The sequence below is a fragment of the Myotis yumanensis genome, unplaced genomic scaffold, assembly GCF_028538775.1.
Source record: "Myotis yumanensis isolate MYYU_CA2020_CCGP unplaced genomic scaffold, mMyoYum1.0.hap1 SCAF_1, whole genome shotgun sequence".
NCBI classification, from domain to species: Eukaryota; Metazoa; Chordata; class Mammalia; order Chiroptera; family Vespertilionidae; genus Myotis; species Myotis yumanensis.
In genome coordinates, this window is record NW_027223752.1 from 46,505,474 (window position 1) to 46,528,761 (window position 23,288).

Below are 23,288 nucleotides of genomic sequence, written 5' to 3' on the forward strand. Positions count from 1 at the left end.
ATAAGAGCCCAAGCTTTATATCCAGCCTTGCAGTTCAGTTTTCTCATGTGAAAATGGGGAAAACAATACCTAGTCACTAAGTGGTTATAAGAAGTAGATAATACATGTGGTGTTTGGCAGTGGCTTCAGCACATGTCAAGTGTTTATTAAATAGTAGTTACATAAATTGACTATGATATGTTTTTCTTTAGAGGGAATTAAGACATAAATAGTTGTTCAACATCACTGACCTAATTAATAATATAGTACCAGAGTCAAAATCTCTAGATTACTCCTGGCCCTCTCCCAGTATACTTTTTGTACTAGAAGCCAGAATTAATACAATTCATAGAATCTAATGAAAGCTTTCAGGGTTTTAAAGTTCTACTAAAGTTGAAAATAGGCAACTCCAAATGTTATCCTCTTATATTCTGTGGTGCTTTTTTGGCTTGTATTATAGAGCAATTTAATACAACTCTAGGAAATATCAAATTTTTATTTGCAAGCCATTATAGTTTTCTGTGAATTTATGGATGATGTTATTTTAATACCTAAAATGTAAATTCTATGAGAGCAAGAACTTTGTTCAATGATTCCTATTAAGTATGTGTAACAGTGCCTCAAACATAGTAGTGGTTCAATAATAATGTTTAATAAATGAACAGTTCATGTAGACATGAGGAATCAGAATAATCTTGAGTTTTCTATATTTTAATGCTATAATCCTATATATTTAATTCCCACTTTCTACATTAAATACTCCAGAACAGTAATACTAATAATTTATGAGAGAAGTCAAAGGATAATTTATATTTGCTATGGACTGAATGTACCCTCCTAAAACTCATGTTGAAGCCCTAACTTCCAAGGTGATGGTATTAGGAGGTATATCTCTGGAAAGTAATCAGATAGACACCTCTCAAGGTTGTTGGCTTAGATGAGGTCATGATGGTGGAGCCTCTATGATGGAATTAGTCCTCTTATAAGAGGAAGAGTCATTAGTTTCCTCTCTGTCATGTGAAGATACAGCTAGAAGGCAGCCTTTGGCAAGCTAGGAAGAGGGAACTCACCAAAACCTAATCTTATTGGCACCCTGATCTCAGACTTCCCATCCTCCAGAACTGTGAGAAATAAATGTCTGTTGTTGAAACCACCCAGTCTTTTATTATAGGCACCAAGTATTTTATTATAGCAGCCTGAGCTAATTAAGAAAACAAGGTTTTCAAAAGTTTTAAATATTAATTTTTGCAGCAAATTTTCCTATGTCTAACAGAGATTAGAGAGTTAAATTATCGTTGTATTTCTAAGTATATCTTGAATAAAAAGGGAGGTAAGCATTTTGTAGGATTAATAATTAATGTTGCATATTCACATTTATTCAACCTACAAAACATTTCAACATTCATTCCTTTGTTCACATTTGATCTATGATAATCTGAAGAAGATTTCATATCTATTAATGTGAGGAACTAGAAGACAACATATATAATTGTGGACAAAAACAATTTGAAGGCATGTTAGGTTATTAATAAGTAAAAACAAGCCTGAGTATCAAAATAGAATCCAAATGCAATAGCAAAGAGAGTACTTTTTACTATTCAATAGATTTGATTATATAAAACAAATTATGACGTTTTCATACTTACAAACAACAGAGAAGTTTTACAAAAGAAATAGTTTAATAGTTACAAAGGGCCTTAGTTTGCCCTTTTTATTACAACTGTATTTGAATGTAATAAAGGATAGGTTTAAATAATGAGTAGTAGGAAAGGAGTTTATTCCCTAAAGTTTCTCTATCTCCTTATAATGTTTTATTTTGTTGTTGTTATATATTTTGGAATGATGGTTATGAAAAGAAATATTGGTGACTCAGGGTGAAAAATAATCAAATTTGCCATATAAGCTTCTGAAGAGATAGATCTATATACAAATATTTATTATTTAATATGACAGATAGTAGAATTGGTAGTGAGAATACAAAAAAAAATTAAAACCATCTTGAAGGCCAGTATTTTGTGAACAATACATTATTTGGACAATAACTTTATGTTTGTCTTTTACAAAGTAAGTCACATTTAAATCTACAGTTGTCTGACCTATCCTTTCCAATGTAGTGGCAGGCCATCAAAATGACCAGGATGACTCAACGGTCAAAAAACCTTACAAATCACCCAAAATTCACAAATACATCAAATTATATCATGAAAGTTGAAAATTCTACCATTTTTACAAAACCTATTGTAAGTAGGTAAGAATACTGACTTCTAAATAGGCAAAGTTTGGGGGGTAACATTTGTGATACAATGTTTCACATTCTAATCCAAAGATAATTAGTAGAACTGTCATAATTCATAGGGCTGAATTCTCTAGAAAGTAACAATAATACTGCTACATATATTAAAATGAGATCTATACTTTTAATTGTGTAACTGAAGACATCTATTTCAGTTTGACACCATAGGACAGGGGTGGGCAACCCCTGGCACGCGTGCCAAACATGGCACGCCAGTAACTTTTGCTGGCACGGGAAACCCTCTCTTATAATCTTCCATTTACAATTTTTGCGAACATTTAAATGACATAAATGTTAAATTACAAGGAACTGGCAAGACACTTGATGTTATCTTTGGTTACATAAAGGCTTTTGAAAAGAAACTGGAAGTCTTTAAGAGGGACGTGGATGGTGAGAGATTTAGATATTTCCCAAACCTCAAGAGGCACATCAAAGATTTCCCAAAAGATGACAGAACAGACTGTCAAAGCCTTCAAAAACTGTTTTTAAACATTATCGAGTCAACTATTGAGCAGTTCTTCTCAAGATTTGCGAAATTCAGAGAACTGGAAGAGACAGCAAAATTCATGAGGTTTCCAGACAGCATGAAACTGGAGGAACTAAACTTACAAATGTTTGCATGGATAGACATGGCTGACTTTGAAATGCAGTTGATTGAATTTCAGAGTAGCTCAATTTGGAAGCAGAAATTTATTGACCTTAGAGTTGACTTGGAAAACATTGAAAAAAAGCAATTAGAGACAGGAATTACCAGAGAGAAGTGTCAAAAACAACTATTGAGGACTTGGAATGCCATTCCAGAAAATTTTTTGTTTAAAAAACTTTGCAACAGCATTACTCTCCATGTTTTCATCCACATACGCTTGTGAATCTTTGTTCTCAGTGATGAATTTTATTAAGTCTCATAATAGGAGTAGCCTGATGGATGAAAGTAGTAGCTCATGCATATCTCTGAAGGTCACGAAATATAAACCTGATGAAAAATCTCTGTCATCAGTGATGCAGCAGCAAAAGTCCCACTGATAATATCAAACGGAGTCATAAAGTTTTCTGTTGGACTATCAGTGTACATGTATACATTAAAAAATAAATGTATTTTTCATCATCATATACTGTGTTTTTGTCGCTCAAATGAATTTTATTATTTCTTCAAGGTTCTTCACATACGTACACCTTAAGAGATATCAAGTAGGCGTAACATGTTCTCAAAAAATTAGGGTTGGCACGCAGAAGAATTTTGAGTCAGAGATTTTGCTGGTTTTGGCACGCACTCACAAAAAGGTTGCCCACCCCTGCTATAGGACATTTATATAGAGAGCAATACTTTAGAATTTAGAGCATCCAGACCTCTAAAGTCTGGAAAAACAAAAATAAGATTTGATCCACTTCAATCAAAGTAAGTGTGTGTATGTGCATGCACAGACAGACACACAAACACACACCCTTGATAAGGAAAGGTTAACTAAAATATCCTTATTTTGGGCTTTATATTTTAGAGGGTAAATAAATCATTAAATAAAGGTCCACTATTTGGTAAATCTTCCAAACACAAGGATTTCATGAGAAAAATAAAATAGAAACTTCATTTATGATTTGTGGTTAAACACTTGAGAATCACTGGCCAGTAAAATTTGGAAAGAGGCAGGTACTCCAGAGTAACAATTACTATTAACATGCAATTATTTGTGAACTCTCCCTCAAATAAAACTCTACTAAAAAAAAAAAAAAATTACTACAAAAAAGTTGGTTAATAAAATCTCTTGACAAACCTAACGTAAAGTTCATACCTTGCTTTTCATAGCAGAAGAATATGGGCCTAAAAACAATCCAGGTAAAATTTCCTAGAAAAAAAATTGAGATATTTACCATCAGCAATTTAAATCTATATAAAATATGTACCATAAAAGTGGACATTGGGTGTTTTCATAGTTATAATAACTTGCTAAAAAGCTTATTATCTAGAGAGCATTTCCCAGCTACAATGAGCAAATGATTGGGAAGAGAAATGAATATGTGCTTTATGTATCAAACGAGACATTCAAAATCCAAATGTGGTTCTGAATAATACATTCCAGATATTTGAACTTCCACAGTGCTTTTTTCTTCTCTGAGTTTTACTGACAATAGTGCTTTTATAGCAGTTTGGGTAGAATTAATACATTGTAGGATTATCTTTTACATTAATAAAACACCTCTAATTTTACTTCTAGTCTCAGCTAAAATCTAGAAATAGGCATAAAGAAAATCTTCCCTTTGGAATTACATTAAACCTTATTCAGCCAAGTCAAAAGCAGTACCCGATACAAGATTAGAACTGCTATCTAGCCTGGCCGGCATAGCTCAGTGTTTGAGCATCGACCTATGAACCAGGAAGTCACGGTTCCATTCTTGGTCAGGGCACATGCCTGGGTTACGGGCTTGATCCCCAGTGTGGGGCATGCAGGAGGCAGCCGATCAATGATTCTCTCTCATCACTGATGTTTCTATCTCTCTCTCTCCCTCCCCCTTTCTCTCTGAAATCAACAAAAATATATTTTAAAAAAAGAACTGCTATCTATAGTTAATAATAGAAATAAAGTACAGCAAGTGAAAAAAAGGCCAATATGAAATGTTTGCTTACTGACAGTTTCATCAATTTAAATAAGTACTTTCTGAATATTGCATTAAAGCTTATTCTATGTGAATTCAATATAGAATGCTTTCAGTCAGGCTGTATCATACACAAGATACTAACACAGTAGTTCAGTTCTATAGGATATTGTCTGATTTCTTCTAATAGCTTCTTGTGAGCAGAAATAACATTTTTCTCATCTTTGCATTCTCCACAGCACCAAGTAAAATGCCTCTTAGGTACTCACATACTTTTAAAAAATGGATTTTCACTAAGAAAGAAAAGAAACAGATTTTTAGAAGTAAAAGGATTCCCAGGAACAAAAGATATTGCTTGATCCTAGGTCTAGCAGAGTGACTGTAAATGGTGAGAAATGCAAAAGAAAAGTGAACTGTTAATTAGCTATCACTTAAGTCATTCCATACTGGGAGAATTCAACTCAGTCTTCTGGAGGAGTTAGTTTTGGAAATTGATTGGAAATCACTAATATATCTAAGGTATGATATAGCCCTACTGACAGATTTCCATATACACTGAACTCTCCTGAATGTATCTAAACTAGACAAACAGAACAAACTGCTTTCAAAAGGAATCAAAATACTGTACCAAATTTTTTAGATGCAGAAAAACAAAGTGACTCATTAAGCATGTACATATATTACTGTCCATGGTTCTAATCTTAAAAATAAGAACTGCAACAATTCATTTCCCATCTTTTTAAGATCCACAATTAAGTTTAAATCTGTTAATATTTAAAAATACTTAGTGATGAACCTACAGATTACGAGTCAACAGATGAGCCACAAAGGATTCAAATCCTTTATGAAATTAGGTTATTTAATGATCCTATATAATAAAAGGGTAATATGCAAATTGTTCCCCTCCACTGGGAGTTCGACCGAAATTCAACCAGAGGGTGGGGCCAGCCGGCCAACCTCCCATGTCCCCTTTTCCTCTCACCCCCGCCAGTCCAATTACCCTGATCGGGCGGGCCGGCGGGACCCCACCCGTGCACGTATTCGTGCACCCGGCCTCTAGTAAACAATAAGGTTGTCATACCTGCATCTCTCGTCTCATAGGGTAGGTCCACTCCTTAAAAATAAAGAAAAACACAAGAATAAAAGTTAAATAACATTATAAAAAAGTCACCCAATTAAAAATTAAGTATGTGACATTCAAGCGTGTGGAATTTTAAGAGAAGTTTATACTTTAAGAATATTCTATAAAAATAGCAGATTCAATTGGCTACACAAACACCTGAAAATGTAAGTAACAAGAAACAAGGTATTCTTTAAATATCTGGCCTTCCAAAATTATGATTATATTACTTCATACAATGGATGGAATAGTTCATGAATTAAAGAATAGATATTCCAGAAGTTTCTCCCCCAAATAAATTACAGATATTAATAGACATTTTTTTTTTTTACATTCATGCTAACTCAGATCAACTGGCAGTAGATAGCTAAAACAAAGTGTGGAAAAGACTAAGGAAGAAGAGTGTTGTGATCAATAAGCAATATCTGCAATGGATGAAAGAAGAATGGTGTATGACAAGTATTTGCCATCTCTGATCTAAACTGCCAGATGCTTGTGAAACAGCCTTTCCCATATCTTACTTGGGCTTAAGATTCTGTCTTGTTCAACTCATTTGAAATATACATTTCAAGAAAGTATAGATTTCATTCTGTCTTTGGAATGCAGACCAAGATAAAGAAGTCAGAAAATAATGCAAAATGCCAATGGCAAAGACAAAATATTTTAAAAGTCAGGAAAAGAACAAAGAAATGACAGTAAATTGACATGAAAAAATCAAATACAGTACAGATAGTCCTAATTTGTAAATGGATTGCATTCCAAGTCTCTAACTTGGTTGCTTAAAACTCAGAATTATAAATACTAATTAGGTTTCTGAAGTTAAAACTACAAGTGTTGCTGTTTTTTTAAAAAACACACAAACCTTTTTTTAAAAAATAATTTTAAGATTACAGAAAAGTTGCAAAAAATTGTACGAGAAATCTCCTTTATCCTGATTCCCCAAGTCAGAAAAGTATTTTTAGCACATAATGTAGAACTTTTATACACCCATAATAGAAAGGGAGAATATTCTACTCCTGTAATGCCAGCAGGCTTTTAAAAAACACACACAAAAAACAGAGAAGAAACAGAAAATATATTTTAATCTTGAAAACTGGTCTCAGCAATGTAGTAGTAGATTATAAATCCTGAGAAATTGTCTAAGTAATGACAGTTTAAAAAAGGAATAAAGCCCCGCTCATGTGGCTCAACTGATTGAGCATGGTCCCAGGCACTAAGAGGTCACCAGTTCGATTCTTGATCAGGGCACATGCCCAGGTTACAGGCTTGATACCCAGTAGGGAGTGTGCAGGAGGTAGCCAATCAACTGATGTTTCTCTCTCACCCATGTTTCTATCTGTCTTTCTCTCTCCCTTCCTCTCTCTCTAAAAATCAATAAAAATGTTTAAAAAAAGAGAGAACTTGGCCCTGGTCCGGTAATTCTGTTAGAGCATCATCCCGATGCATCAAGATTGGGAGTTCAATTCCTGGTCAGGGCACATATAAGAATCAACCAATGAATGCATAAATAAGTGGAACAACAAATCTCTCTCTCTCTCTCTCTCTCTCTCTCTCTACCTCTCCATCTCTTTCAAAATCAATAAATAAAATTTTCTAAAAATGAGAACTTATGAATATGGACAACAGTGTGGTGATTGTGGGGGAGTGGAGAAGAAGGCACAGAGTGAATAAATGGAAAAATTAAATGAAGAACACAAAAAAATAAAATTTATCTATGTAAAAAAATAATATTTAAATGCACAGCTAAGTTAACAAGCAAGTTAATCACTACAGATTAGTTTTGCTTGTTTTTTAACTTCTTATAAATGGAATCAACTATTTTATGTCTTGCTTCTTTCATTCCACTTAATGTCTGGGTCTCACCCATGTTGTAGTGTATGTCAGTTTTCCCCTTTTTATTTCTGTGCAGTATACTACTGTATGAATATTACACAATTTACTCATCCTCCTGTGGAGATTTAAGTAGCTTCCAGGTTTTGGCAATTATGAATAAAGATGCTATGAAAATGCTTTTACTAGTATGTGCCCTTTGGTAGTCATATGCATTCGTTTCTCTTGGATATGTAAGTAGTAATGGAATTTCTAGATCACAAGGATAAGCCTATATTTGACTTTACTAGACAATACCAAAAGTTTTCCAAAACCAATTTACTAGTACACTTCCACCAGCAAGGAATGGAGGTTGTAGTTGTTCCACATCCTCATCACAGTCATATTTTAAATAGCACTGTACATGTGAGATATAAGACAAAGCCTAGGACTTGCTCAAAGTGAGAAGTCAAATAAAACATAAAAAGCTGGTCCCTAGCTGGGTTGGCTCAATGGACAGAGCGTTGGCCTGTGAAATGAAGGGTCCCGGGTTCAATTCTGGTCAAGAGCACGTACCTTGGTTGCAGGCTCCTCCCTGGCCCGGGCCCTGGTCAGGGTTCGAGCAGGAATCAACCAATCGATATATTTCTCACACATTGATATTTCTCTGTCTTTCCCTCTCTCTTCCACTCTCTCTAATAATCAGTGGGAAAATATCCTCGGGTGAGGAATAAATAAAATAAAATAAATAATAAAATAAAATAAGTAAAATAAATAAAATAAAATAAAATAAATTAAAATAAAATAAATAAAATAAATAAAATAAAATAAAATAGAAAGAAAGAATTCACACAGGTAAGTTCCAATGAGCTCACAATAAAAAAACTGACTAAAAAAAAAGGTGGTAGTGGAAATGAGCTACCATGAAAAGCAGATATAACTGAATGACATCTACAGACCTGCAGATAGGACAATAATGAAAAATTCAAAACACATATAGCCACTGCCAGTGTCACTCAGTTGGTTGGGGAGTCATCCTATACACTGAAAGGTGGTGGGTTTGATTCCTAGTTTGGGCATGTAGAAGAGAAAACTGATCGATGTGTCTCTCTCATATCAATGTTTGTCTGTCTGTCTCTCAAAAACAATGACGATATCTTCAGGTGAGGATTAAAAAAAAACCCCACACCAAACATTTAATACAATAAGTAAAGAGAGTAGCAAAAATATGACCATCAATTAAGAAACTCATTTTTAAGAGAGGCAATGGAATATGTAGAAACGAAAAAATGCAATTGAATTTAAAAAAGAAAAAACAGTGGATGAATTAAACAGAACAAAGGACACGATAAAGAAAGAATTTGTGAACTGGAAAATAGAAGTGACCTTTCAAATGACCTAAATTCAGAGTTGGAAAATATGAGGTCTCAGAAGAGGGGAGGAATCAGATTGCAGTGTGCACTCTCTGAAGCACTTAGGAGCAGAAAGGTAGAAACATTCCTGCCTGAGTGGTCAGCACATATTGTAGCTAAACCCAGTGACAGGTTAGCTGTGGTCTAGCAGCCCCATTGCAAGGAAGAAGGCAAGGCCACTGGATCTTGGCCACTCCCCCTCACCCACCAGGAGCTGGCAGCAAGAACTAGCAGCAGGGCCCAGAAGAAGCTGTAGCAGTATCAGGTTGCAGAGAGCACTATCTGCAGCCTTGAGAACTGAAGAGGCAGAAGCATTCCTTCCAGGGTGGTGGATGCATGCTGAGGCTGGTCCCCATGATGGAGGTCTGGCAGCTGCCATTACTGGGAGAACAAAGCCACAACGCAAAAGCCTGTCTCTCCCAGGCCATCTTGCCCCCACCCATAGCAGCTTAAGCCAAGTGGGGGACACCTGGACACCTATGACAGGGAAGCAGCTGGTATCAGGGGACAGCACTGGGATTTCACAGGTGTAGAACCCCATTGCCCACCGCATTCCTCCATGGGGGTGGTGTTCTGAACGAAAGGGTCACAGAGGAGATGCCTACTTCCCCAGGGAATATAGGACATTTTCGCTTACCCACAGAGATCCAAAAAAGCAAAGCAGTGCAAGAGAAAACAAAAACACTTCAGCACAACTTACTGGACAACAAAAAACCTCTTCTTATTGACCTACTAAATAAAGAAGGATCACTCTTTTTAAAAAGCAGATTGCATTCCCATAAATGCCTAGGCAGAGGAAAAAATCCATCAAATACCATGAAACCAAGACAACAAGGTATCTCAGAAAGAAAATGAAAACATCTCCAGAAAATAAACTTAAAGACATCAAAATATATTATTTAAATGACAGAGAATTCAAGACTGCAGCTCCTGAAACTCAACAAAATATAAGAAAATTCAGGCAGAGAAACCAAGATGGCGGCATAGGTAAACACGGGAGTTTGCTGCCTCGAACAACCACTTCAAAAATACAACTAAAAGACGGAACGGACATCATCCAGAACCACAGGAAAGCTGGCTGAGTGGATGTTCTACAACTAGGAGGAAAGAGAAAAGCATACCGAGGCTCAGAGGAGGCGCAGTGCTGAAGTAAAATACTAAGGTTCGGAGTGCATGTGGAGCGGGCTGGAGGCTGAGGGCGCGGTTGTTTTCAATCGGGAGGGAGTCTCAGGCTCTGAGCTCCAGTTCCAGGCGAGTCTCTAAGGACCCAGACTCATACGGGAGAAGCGGGACTGTCTGGCATCGCTCAGAACCCTAGGGCAGCTTTCTCTCCGTGGGGCTTGCAGCGACTACTGGGACACTGAGAAGCAGAGCCTCTGAGGGCAAGACTGAGAGCAGCCATAATTGCTAACCCCGCCCTGTTGATCCCGTGGGACCCGCCCCGCCCAAGCCCTGCAGGGAGGCTTTTGCTGGATAGCCTCAGGCAAAGGCTAGATTAGCACCTCCCTAGAGATCCAGGAGCCAGGAAGCCCAGAGGTCAGAGTGGGACCATCCAGCTTTAAGCTCCGTGGAACCATAAAAGACACACTCAGGAGGCAGACTCAGTGAGCACCAAAGCCCCATCGAAGCAAGTCTAGCCCCAGAGGGGTGTCTCCAGCACAGAAGTTCTCCCACCGCAGACACAGCTGATTCTCACAGCCAACTGACCTGGAGGTCAATTCCTCACAGTGATAACTACAACAATCAAGGCTTAACCACAACAAGACTGTGCACAAAGCCCACAAGGGGGTGCACCAAGAGTGTCTACCTTAGGTAATTGGGACACTTAGCACAGAAAGGCACTCTATCGACACAGCGAAGCATAAAAAAATGCCGAGACAAAGAAACAGGACACAAACGACAGAATTGGAGGAAAGCAAACTGTTGGATATAGAGTTCAAAACCACACTTTTAAGGTCTTTAAAGAACTGTTTAGAAGCCCTCGAAAAGACTGGTAAGACCGCCGATAAATGTAGTGAGATCCTCAAGAAATCTAATGAGACCCTCGATGTTGTGATAAAGGACCAACTAGAAATTAAGCATACACTGACTGAAATAAAGAATATTATACAGACTCCCAACAGCAGACCAGAGGGTCACAAGGATCAAGTCAAAGATTTGAAATACGAAGAAGCAAAAAACACCCAACCAGAAAAGCAAAATGAAAAAAGAATCCGAAAATATGAAGATAGTGTAAGGAGCCTCTGGGACAGCTTCAAGCGTACCAACATCCGAATTATAGGGGTGCCAGAAGAAGAGAGAGAGCACGATATTGAAAACCTATTTGAAGAAATAATGACAGAAAACTTCCCCTACCTGGTGAAAGGAATAGACTTCCAAGTCCAGGAAGCGCAGAGAACCCCAAACAAAAGGAATCCAAAGAGGACCACACCAAGACACATCATAATTAAAATGCCAAGAGCAAAAGACAAAGAGAGAATCCTAAAAACAGCAAGAGAAAGAAAATCAGTTACCTACAAGGGAGTACCCATACGACTGTCAGCTGATTTCTCAACAGAAACTTTGCAGGCCAGAAGGGAATGGCAAGAAATACTCAAAGTGATGAATACCAAGAACCTACAACCAAGACTACTTTATCCAGCAAAGCTATCATTCAGAAGTGAAGGCCAGATAAAGAGCTTCACAGATAAGAAAAAGCTAAAGGAGTTCATCACCACCAAACCAGTATTATATGAAATGCTGAAAGGTATCCTGTAAGAAGAGGAAGAAGAAGAAAAAGGTAAAGATACAAATTATGAACAACAAATACACATCTATCAACAAGTGAATCTAAAAATCAAGTGAATAAATAATCTGATGAACTGGTGATTGTAATAGAATCAGGGACATAGAAAGGGAATGGACTGACTATTCTTGGGGGGGGGGGGGGGAGAAAGGGGTGTGGGGGTGAGTGAAGAGATTAGACAACAATCGTGCACCTATGGATGAGGACAGTGGGTGGGGAGTGAGGGCAGAGGGTGGGGTTGGAACTGGGTGGAGGGGAGTTATGGTGGGAAAAAAGAGTAACTAATGTAATAATCTGAACAATAAAGATTTAATAAAAAAAAAAAAAAGAAAGAAAATTCAGGCAGTTTAATGAAATAAAATAAAATAGCTCAGTTGGTTAGAGCCTTGTTCCGATATGCCAAGGTTGCAAGTTTGATCCCCAGTCAGGGCACATAAAAAAGAAATAATTTACCAAAGAGATTAATCTTTAAAGAACCAAATAAGCCCAGCTGGTGTTACTCAGTGGTTGAGCATAGACCCAGGAACCAGGAGGCCATGGTTGATTCCGATCAAGGAACACACCCCGTTTGCAGGTTGATCCCCAGTAGGGGGCATGTAGGAGGTAGTCGCTTGAGGATATTTCTGTGTCATTGATGCTTCTATCTCTCTATCCCTTTCGCTCTAAAAATCAAAACATTTTTTAAAAAGGACCAAATAGTCACTTTCTCTCTTCCCAGAGAACACCCTTCTTTTCAAGTGTACTTTCTTAAGCTCCAAGGGCCCTTCTTTTGCCTCTCAAACTTGTTTCCTTAACCCATTTCTTCTATGCCTCATTTTTACTACCTCTGTAACTTTCTAAATAAACTTCTCATAATTTGAGTTCTTGGCTCTGAATTCTTTCTTTGCAGAACTCAAGAACCAAGGTCCAACTTCATTGTTTTGACAATATCACCAGTTAATGTAAGGTGCCTTATCACCCTCTCAGTTGGCTAGAGGCACCTCCTTATGCTTTAAGTCTCCTTTCTTGGAACCTACTTATTGTGGAGCTAAAGGTTAGGGTCCTTAGCTCCAGGAGCCCTTTCTCTTATAATTTGAAATAAAAATAAAAAAGATCCAAACAGAAATTCTGGAGCTGAGGAACTCAATAAACTAGTGAGCTTAGGAAATAGCACTGACCAGATGAAGGAAAGAAATAGAGCTATGGGAGATAGAAATCTAGAAATGATGTAGATGGAAGAAGAATAAACTTGAGAGGAAAGAAAGAAAAGAAAGAAAAAGAAAGAAAAAGAAAAGGGGAGGGGAGGGGAGGGGAGGGGAGGGGAGGGGAGGGAAGAAGAAGAAAGAAAGAAAGAAAGAAAGAAAGAAAGAAAGAAAGAAAGAAAGAAAGAAAGAAAGAAAGAGAAAGAAAGAAAAAGAAAGAAAAAGAAAAGGGGAGGGGAGGGGAGGGGAGGGGAGGGGAGGGGAGGGGAGGGAGGGAAAGAAAGAAGAAAGAAAGAAAGAAAGAAAGAAAGAAAGAAAGAAAGAAAGAAAGAAAGAAAGAAAGAAAGAAAGAAATTCTATGAGAATATCTGACTCCATCAGGAAGAGCAATATAAAAATAATGGTATACCAGAAGGAGAAGAAAGAGGGAAAAGAACAAATAGCCTACTCAAACAAATAGTAGTTGATGAGCCCTAGTCGGTTTGGCTCAGTGGACAGAGCATCAGCCTGCAGACCAAAGGGTCCCAAGTTCAATTCCAGTCAAGGGCATGTACCTTGGTTGGAAACAACTCCCCCCGCACCCCCACCCAGGGCTTATTGCAGGAGGCAACCAATCGATGTGTTTCTCTCACACTGATGTTTCTCTCTGTCTTTCCTCTCTCTTCCACTCTTCCTAAAAAACCAATGGAAAATATCCTCAGGTGAGGATTAACAAAAACAAACAAACATACAAAAAAACAACAACAAATAGTTGATAAGAACTTCCCAAACCTATGGAAAGCACTGGATCTTTGAATCCAAGAAGCAAACAGAACACCTAATTATCTCAACCCCAGAAGGCCTTCTCCAAGGCACATTATATTAAAACTATAAAAAATTAGTGACAGGCCCTGGCCAGATAGCTCAGTTGGTTAGCAGCAGCTGCCAACCTTTTGGACATCACGGACCACCGGATGGTGACCGCTGCTCCAAAGGTTTCCTTAAACCAGCGGTAGCCAACCTTTCAGACCTCACGGACCACCAGTGGTCCAGACCATCGGTTGGTGACCGCTGGATTAGAGCCCGTCCCAATACGCCAAGGTTGCAGGTTTGATCCCCAGTCAGGGCACATACAAAGAACAACCAATGAATGCATAGATAGGTGGAACAACAAATTGATGCTTCTCTCTCAAATCAATTAAAAAAAGTTTATGGCAAAGAAAGAATTCTCAAGGCAGCCTGGGAAAAGAAGACAGTAAACTATAAAGAAAATCCCATTAGGGTTTCAGCAGAAATCCTAAAAGCCAGGGGACAGTGGAATCAAATATTCCAACCATTTGACAGAGAGAAATTACCAGCCAAGAAGAATATATCCAGCCCTAACCGGTTTGGCTCAGTGGATAGAGCGTCGGCCTGCGGACTGAAAGGTCCCAGGTTCGATTCCGGCCAAGGGCATGTACCTTGGTTGCGGGCACATCCCCAGTAGGAGGTGTGCAAGAGGCAGCTGATCGATGTCTCTCTCCCATCGATGTTTCTAACTCTCTATCCCTCTCCCTTCCTCTCTGTAAAAAATCAATAAAATATATTAAAAAAAAAAAAAAAGAATAATATATCCAGCAAAGTTATCCTTTAGATATGAAGGAGAAATAAAGACTTTTCCAGACATACAGAAGCTGAGTGAATTTATCACAAGATTTGCATTATAGGAAATGCAAAGGGGTTTTTCTATTCAAAACTATGAGTAAGATGACTAACAGACAGACAGAAACAGGAAACTGCAACCCTTATTCAGAAAAGGTACTATACACCTAACTATAACATAAAAAATAAAGGATAAAAACATTTTTTAAAAAGACAATTAAAAAAGAAACATACAAGGGGAGGTGGTAAAGGCCTGAATTTTCAAAGGGGAATGAAGGAACATTCAGAAGAAAAAGAACTGCTGTATATATGAAACTTTGTTTTCCAAAGCCTAATGGTAACCACACTGAAAAACAAAACAAAACACACAGACACATAATACTTTAAGCGAAAAAAAAACCAAAAAAAACACACAGACACATAATGTTAAAAAAGAGGAAATAGTAAACAAATAAAAAAAATCATAGAATACCACCAAACTAAAATAACAGACAGAAACATAAGGGGGAAAAAAACAAAGGAGACACAGAGTTACCAGAAAACAAAAGATATAACAGCTACAGGAAATCCTCATGTATCAATAATCACCCTAAATGTAAATGGACTGAACTCACCAATAAAAAAGGCGCAGAATAGCGGGCTAGATCGAAAAAACAAAACCCAAACAATATGCTGCCTTCAGGAGACACATCTCAGTGACAAAGACAAATACAGAATAAGCACACAATAGATGTGCATTCGGTAATCATTGCACAAGATACTATGAATCATTTTTCTTTTTTTTTCTTTTTAAATAGCCAGCCTTATTTTCCTGGAGCAACTTGTCCAGCTGTGAGAAAGAAAAGTGATTAAAGAAATGTGTACTTTTGAGTTTACCTAAAATAAAATCTCTAAATTGTGCATGATAAAATAAGAAAAATGGGAAAATATATAGGGAAACGAGGTTCTGCAATATCATTTACCAAAAAAATTTTTTGAAGAAAATAATTTTCACTGTCCAATAATTTAAAACATTTTATATCAGATCAAGCATGAACATATGGGATAGAATTCAAAATTTACCTGAAAATTTGAGTGAAAAAGAGGCTTCAAGAAAAGGAAAGGTATTATAGGAGTAAAAAGCAAATTATAGAGAATGAAAAATTATTACTATGCATAGGACAGATAAGTTTGCAGCCTCCTTAAGTGAGTATCAGGACTTGCTATAACTAGGCTTGTATCCTTTGAAACTTAAAGCTTTCTATCACAGAATATTTCATTTGGAACTATTCTTGATCTCAAGAGTCTTCCCTCCTTGTTGCCCTAGCCTGGATTACTACCTACCTACAGAACAAATCTTAAACCTTCTTAGTCTACCATTCCTGCTCATGCCTTTGGCATACTATATCAAAATTTTAAAAGTTATCCATGCTCACAGTCTTGCTGTACCAGACATCCATAGGTCTGAATAGATCTATAATAACCAAGTCTTGCCAATCATAATCTCTGCCTGCTCATACTGCTCCTAAAATCATCACTTTAGAAATGGTGGTATTAATTGGGCAGACTCCTAGTATAATTGTCAATCTATTGAGTTAATATTAATTAGAAGAATCAATTTCCCAAATTTTGTTGATTAACCAAGTAGCCCAACTATATTTTTCAAACCAAAGCAAGCCAACTAAGTCAAAATACAGTGGGGCCTTGACTTACGAGTGTCCCGACTAACAAGTTTTTTGAGATACCAGCTGTCTCTCTGCAGATTTTTTTCATTGAGTTGATAGAGTAATTTGAGTTAACGAGCTCCTTAACGAGCTCAGTCTCGGAATGAATTAAACTCAAAAGTCAAGGCCCCACTGTATCCCTAATTGTGAAACACATCTGCTCCTAATAAAAATTAATTCACAAGTGAAAATCCTCCAATCATCAATGATAAAGGGTACCATATATTATTAAGACATCTTTCATTCTACCTTCTTCTTTCTCATACAAATGCAAAGTTACAGCATCTATAAAACTGCATTATGGGGCAGAAAAATGTTAAAAAATGTTCAAGGATCCATCAATAAATAAATGGCCTGGCCGGTGTGGCTCAGTGGTTGAGCATCGACATATCAACCAGGAGATCACAGTTCATTCAATTCACGGTCAGGGCACATGTCTAGGTTGCAGGCTCATCCCAGTAGGGGGCTTGCAGGAGGCAGCTAGCTGATCAATGATTCTCTCTCATCACTGATGTTTTTAACTCTCTCTGAAATCAATAAAAATGTTTAAAAATAAATAAATAAATAAACAAACCAACCAAAGAATATATGATATATGAACCAAAGAATATAGGCTATAACCATTAAGGTAAATAAAAACTTAATTCTTACTATCAGGTGGATTAAAACACATAATTCTTAGAAATGCCAAGATAGATTACAAATATTACATAGGTCGGGGGAACAACTTAGGGGGAAAAGAATGATCAGAATTCTATATCTGATCTGGGACGTTTCACAAACCAAAAATTAGTATACAGTCTCCTCCAAAAAAATGTAGTCCTCTTTGAGAATAAGCCCTTTCCTTTAGTTGCCATCCCTTGCTCAAACTTTGCCAAAAACAACGGACTACAGATGTTCACTCAAAAACAAAAGGGTTGGGAGAATATGGGAAGACAGAGAGGCACTCAAGTAAAATGCTTCTATATCAATTTTTCTTAAACCTGCCCACCTTCGTTAGAATTATCTGGCTCCATCTCAGACGAATTAAATCAGAATAGATGATGGTGGGTCTAGGCATGGCTATTTTTAAAAAGTTCCTTAGGTAGTTTTACTCTAAGTCAGGTTACAAAAGCACCACTAAATGTAAAGGTACTAGGAAAGGGATGCTCAAGCCAGTGCTATTAAGTAAGTCCTATTTTTGATGTTGTACTAAGGCAGTGGTCGGCAAACCACGGCTCACGAGCCACATGCGACTCTTTGGCCCCTTGAATGTGGCTCTTCCACAGAATACCACGTGCGGGCCCGCACGTACAGTGCGATTGAAACTTCGTGGCCATGCGCAGAAGTCGGTTTTCACGGAGGTCGACCTCTCAGATTGAGGACGTTTTTAGTAAAGGCCAGCTTAGGAGTACCCTAATTAAGTTAATAACAATGTACCTACCTATATAGTTTAAGTTTGAAAAATTTGGCTCTCAAAAGAAATTTCAATCGTTGTACCGTTGATATTTGGCTCTGTTGACTAATGAGTTTGCCGACCACTGTACTAAGGGAATCAAAAGATAAAGGGCCCAGCCGATGTGGCTCAGCGGTTGAGCATGGACCCATGAACAAGGAGGTCACAGTTCGATTCCTGGTCAGGGCTCATGCCTAGGTTTCGGGCTCGATTCCCAGTAGGAGGCATGCAGGAGGCATCCGATTGATGATTCTCTCTCATCATTGAGGTTTCCATCTCTCTACCTCTCCCTTCCTCTCTGAAATCAATAAAAAATATTAAAAAAAGATAAAGAAAAAGATAACATTTAAGTTGCTAACCTACAATTAAAGTAAATTATATTTCACTTTCTACCTGAAAATAGATTAATTTTTGAATTATAAAACCAACAGTCCTAACTATGCAACCAATTTGTTTAAAAAATTAACACTGTAAAATTTATTTTTCTTCCTCACATCTAAAAAACTACTATAATCTTGCCACAAGTAAGAAAGATTCTATCATCAAAACTGTTAAACAGAAAACCACAGGCCCCAAATGGTATCACTCTTGATGAAAGCCAATGATAGCAAACCTAGATTGACTACCTGATTCTTTTTTGTGTTTTTGTTAATCCTTACCAGAGGATACCTTTTTCCATTGACTTTTAGAAAGAGTGGAAGGCAAGTAGGAAAATGAGAAAGAAAGAGAGAAACATCAATGTGAGAGAAAATCATTGATTGGTTGCCTCCAGCACGTACCCTAACTGGGGCTCAGTATCAAATCCACGAACCTTCTGTGCTCAGGCTACCGCTCTATCCAACGAGAAACAATGGACAATGGCTAATACCTGATTCTAAAAGCAGTTTCAGCCTCTTACAGAATCATAATCTTTAGCAGTCTGGAATTGGTTTTTTAAAATATATTTTTATTTATTTCAGAGAGGGAAAGAGAAATAGAACCTGGGGATCGAGTCCACTACCCGAGCATGTGCCCTGACTGGGAATCTAACCTTGACCTCCTGGTTCATAAGTCGTCGCTCAACCACTGAGGCATGCGGGCTGGGCCATCTGGAATTTCTTATCTGTCTGAAAAGACCCCCCTTTAGAGGAAGGTGTCCTAGCCTGAAATAATTCACTTTTAATTTCTTCGTTCCATCTTCATTCTGCCTATAAAAACTAAAAAAGTTGATGGAAATGTCATTATGCAATGCATGCCTATAGTTAACTAGTTGAGTGCAAGGAAAGTGCTGCAGCCATGCAGAGGAACACAGTAAATGCAAAGGTATTTAACTGGGGGATGGTGGAGGGAGAGGGGAGGAATTAAAGCATTATAGGAACTGAGAAAAGATGAATATAACTAGGGCATACAGAGAAGGGAGCAAGAGGAAGAATAGCTCATAATGAGGTTAGAGAGGTAGGCAGATTCAAGAACACATTGGACCCTCCAGATGATGTTACAGGTTTGAACTTCATCCTCAAAACAATGGGAGATCACAGTGTTTTTAAACAAAGGAGTGCTGATCTTTTTGCAAACTGATTTGAACACAGCTAAAATTTTGCTCATGTAAAAGTGAAATGCTTTGCCTCTGACTCCATCTTGTTCAAGCCTGCATTGTTTCTGTGACCTTCAGGATAACAGCTCCTGCTTAGTCTTGCCTTTCAAAGCTTTGGGGCACTTTGGACTGGTAACACAAGCTCTGACCTATAAAGAATGCCCTGACCAGCATGTCAAGAAACTTAGAAGTAATGTTCTTAAAGAGATGATAGGATCATCAAGCTATCACAGCTTGATCACATCAATCATTAAGAGTATTCTTGCTTTACTTGAATTCCATTTTTACTAAAGCAAGATTTGGATTGTACTTTAGTTTCCATGTAGTGCTTCCTATGTGGAAGACACTATGCTGGCTGGTCATGCTAACTACATTTAAAACCATTTGACACTTCACGTATCTCGTTGGAAATTAGTTTATCAGTTTAGCTTGAGTAACTACACACCCTATTTAATGGGTATTTAAAGTTTTGTCTGCCCCAAAAGCACTCCCCATCTTCTGTGGAAATGTCTACCAATGATAAACTTCACTATCCTAGCCAAGGAAGCAGGTACATGACCTAGCCTGGGCCCTTCATTATATTTACCACTTCCTGGCTGTAGTGACTGATCCAAAGGATGGGCACATGACCCAAGCTGGGCCAGTCCTCTAGATTTTAAACACTGAAGCTTGGAGAGAAGTGCTTTTATTCCTCAATGTGTAGGCCCCGGAGAAGTCGATGGCCAAACTCCATGCTAGTGAAAGAGCCCAAGGAAAAGCAGAGACACTGTGAGAAAGTAGGGACAAGCACTGATGAGAGGCAGTGGCAGCTCTGATGCACTATAATACTGTCTAGTCAGGACCCTAAGATTAGCTGCACCTCTAACTTTCTGGATTCAATTACTTCATGTCTTTTTGCTTAAGCTAGTCTGATTTTGCAACAAAAAGAGAAGAAACATCTAATGTTATGAAATAAGGAATTAACTGGCTTTCAGTAGGTAGTATCTGTTATCATTATCTACTAGACTTTAAACATTACTTCTGTCCCACACAGAGAACAAGCAAGCTATATTTCCAGTAAGATTTTATAATTTTTGCAGGGATAACACATATTATATACACAATAAAAGAGTAAATTAAATTCTGTAAACATTTTAAACTGGAAATTTTAGGATTACAGCAGGGAAGAATTGAGGTCCTCACTGTCTTGTGCTACTCTGTTACCATGGACTTATTCTCAGTAAACTGCAATATCTTCACCTGAAAATTGGGGATGTTTTACATTATTCCTAAGTTTGTTTCCAGTGCTGAAATGACTGAGTACTTATGAAGATATAAAAACATACTTCTCATTTACACTATTCCATATTAAACAAAGAAAAAAGTTAAATTCATTTTTAAACATAAATTCAACTTTTTTTCCCCCCTATTTCACAGTCCACTCTGGCCCTGGCAAGGTAGCTTAGTTGGTTAGAGTGTCCTCCCCATACCCCAAGGTTGTGGGTTCGATCCCTGGTCAGGGCACATACAATAAACCAACCAATGAATGCATAAGTAGATGGAACCACAAATCAATGTTTCTCTCTCTCTCTCTCTCAAAACAATAAAAATGTAAAAAAGAACCTATTCTGAAAACATATGCAAATCTCAAGGATCAATCACTACCACAAGCAAAAGATCCCTCCAAACAACAAAAAAATGTGAACCCCAAATGAAGATATTCAATAGAATGAATATTTGGTATAAACTGAATGGTCTCTTAAAAATAGAGCGTTTTCCAATTACTTTTAAGATATTTAAAACTAGAAATGTTAGATTTCTTTCTTTCTTGATCGTGCTAACGCATGCCTTGTCCTGTTACTAATTTAGAGTTCAGAAAATTCTAATTTAATATTCTGCAATACACTTGAAATAAGGAGTAGATAGGGTAAAAAAACAAACAAACAAACAAAAAAAAACCAGCAACACAAAACTCAATACAAAAGTTAGACGGGGGAAAAAGTAAAGTGGGTTATAAAAATAACTCCAAAGTAGAAATCAGGAGGCCAAGCTATAGAAGAATTTTATTATTAACTTCCCTCCAAAGGGCAAGGTTTCTGATTTAAGTTTTCAGACTCAAATAAGCCAGCTTTGTAGCTTTGCCTCAAAACAAACAAACAAAAACCACTACTTTAGGAAACTTTTGCAAAGGAGCATTTTGAACGTCAGCCCCCGTATCTAGTCCGCATGCGGGGCAGGGGCATGTGTCCCACAGGTGAAGTCTGTGACGCCAAAGCCATCCCTCAGATGGAGATGAAAAGCAACGTTTCCCTCGCATTGCTTTTCCTCGACGCTGCCTTGGGGTGGGGAGACGGCTCCTGCTCGTCTCGTTACATTAATGACCCCAGACCCAACCCGTCGGCCGGCGCCTGCGGAGGGCGGAGGGCGAGACCTGAGTGGGGGAAGCCCCACCTCCCCCGAGCGGGAGGCTCCTGCCTGAGACCCCGGACGTCAGGAGGCAACAGGGCTCCGGCAGCCTCGGAGGCTCCCACGGCTGGGGCCTGGGATTCCCCTCGGCCTGTGCGTGGCGGCCAGGGGCAGACTCACCTCGGCGTCTTCTTTGCCCTGCGGGAGCGAGGGAAACTCCAGCTTCACGTCCTCCATGATCCCGGCCGGCGGACTGGTGGGTGGGGTGGGAGTAGAGTGATTCGCCAGCCCGACCGTCGGGCCGGCAGCGGCGGTAGAGGAAGGAGGGCCGGCGGACCGAGGGCTGGCGGGCGGCGGCGGCCTTACAACTGACACGCGCAGACCAAAGGGTCCCGGCGGCTCCGGCGGCGGCGGCGGCGACAGAGGGGCAGAGGCGGGTGGGGCGGCTCATACCCGGCCGCCATGCTGTTGCGGTCTCCCTCCCCCGGAGTCCCCGCGCCCCGCAGGCGGCCCAGACTGGGGTACTACCACGAGCCCCACAACCGTCTTCCCTTTTCCTCCGGCCCTCCCCGCTCCGTCCAGCCAATCCCAGCCCACGCTCGCCTTCGGCCCGCCCCCCGCGGCCGCCAGGTGTCAGCGCGCCGCCGCCCCGCCCCCTCGCGACAGCGCAGCCGCCGTGGGCGGCGCCTCGGAGGGCCCGTGCGGAGCTCACCGGGGTGGGAGGCGGGGCTGCGGCAGGAGGGAGGGAAGGCCTGAAGGTCCTGGGAAAGGCAGTGGGCAATCAACCAGCTCGGCCCTTCCACGCAGACGCAAACCTCTTTGGTCTAAGAATGGTCAGTACATCCCAGCCACCAGTAGCTGGGACCCGAAAGGAAAACCATAGTTTCTCCCTTCTCAGAATCCTGCGCAATCTGCGGTGAGGTTATAACCAAGAGTGATGAGTGAAGCGTTCATCTTAAAATTATGCTACACAAAAAATGAAACACCCATCACTTTTAGGCAAACTGAAATGGTGGGCTTCGGTATATGACAACTAGGAAATCTCAAGAAATGGCAAATAGAAAACAGTCCTAAGAAATAGAAATGAAATGGATAACTCAGTAAATTGTACATCAGCGGTTCTCAACCTGTGGGTCGCGACCATAGGAAAACACATATAGCATATCAGATATTTACATTACGATTCATAACAGTAGCAAAATTACAGTTATGAAGTAGCAACGAAAATAATTTTATGGTTGGGGGTCACCACAGCATGAGGAACTGTATTAAAGGGTCGCGGCATCAGGAAGGTTGAGAACCACTGTTGTACATAATACTGAAGAAAGGTCTCTCCCTTTAACTTGAAGGGTATGAATATTTCAAATGGTGATAAACTACATGGCTTTCAGTATCTTTTAAAAA

General features: G+C 38.9%; 1 protein-coding gene across 3 annotated transcripts in view; it reads right to left on the reverse strand.

Moving 5' to 3' along the window:
• STYX (serine/threonine/tyrosine interacting protein) overlaps positions 1-22,436 on the reverse strand; it is a 43,596-nt gene extending 21,160 nt beyond the window's left edge. For 2 of the 3 annotated variants that reach the window (XM_070419522.1, XM_070419518.1), the window contains exons 1-3: positions 22,065-22,436; positions 5,943-5,975; positions 4,060-4,113 (exon numbers count right to left, since the gene is read on the reverse strand). In XM_070419522.1, coding sequence (XP_070275623.1) covers positions 4,060-4,113; positions 5,943-5,975; positions 22,065-22,121 — 144 coding nt within the window. In that variant the 5' untranslated portion in view covers positions 22,122-22,436. Of the gene's footprint in view, positions 1-4,059; positions 4,114-5,942; positions 5,976-18,705; positions 18,726-22,064 lie in introns of those variants that run through there. The other variant, XM_070419529.1, reaches the window with a different exon arrangement.
• Positions 22,437-23,288: the final 852 nt, after the last annotated feature.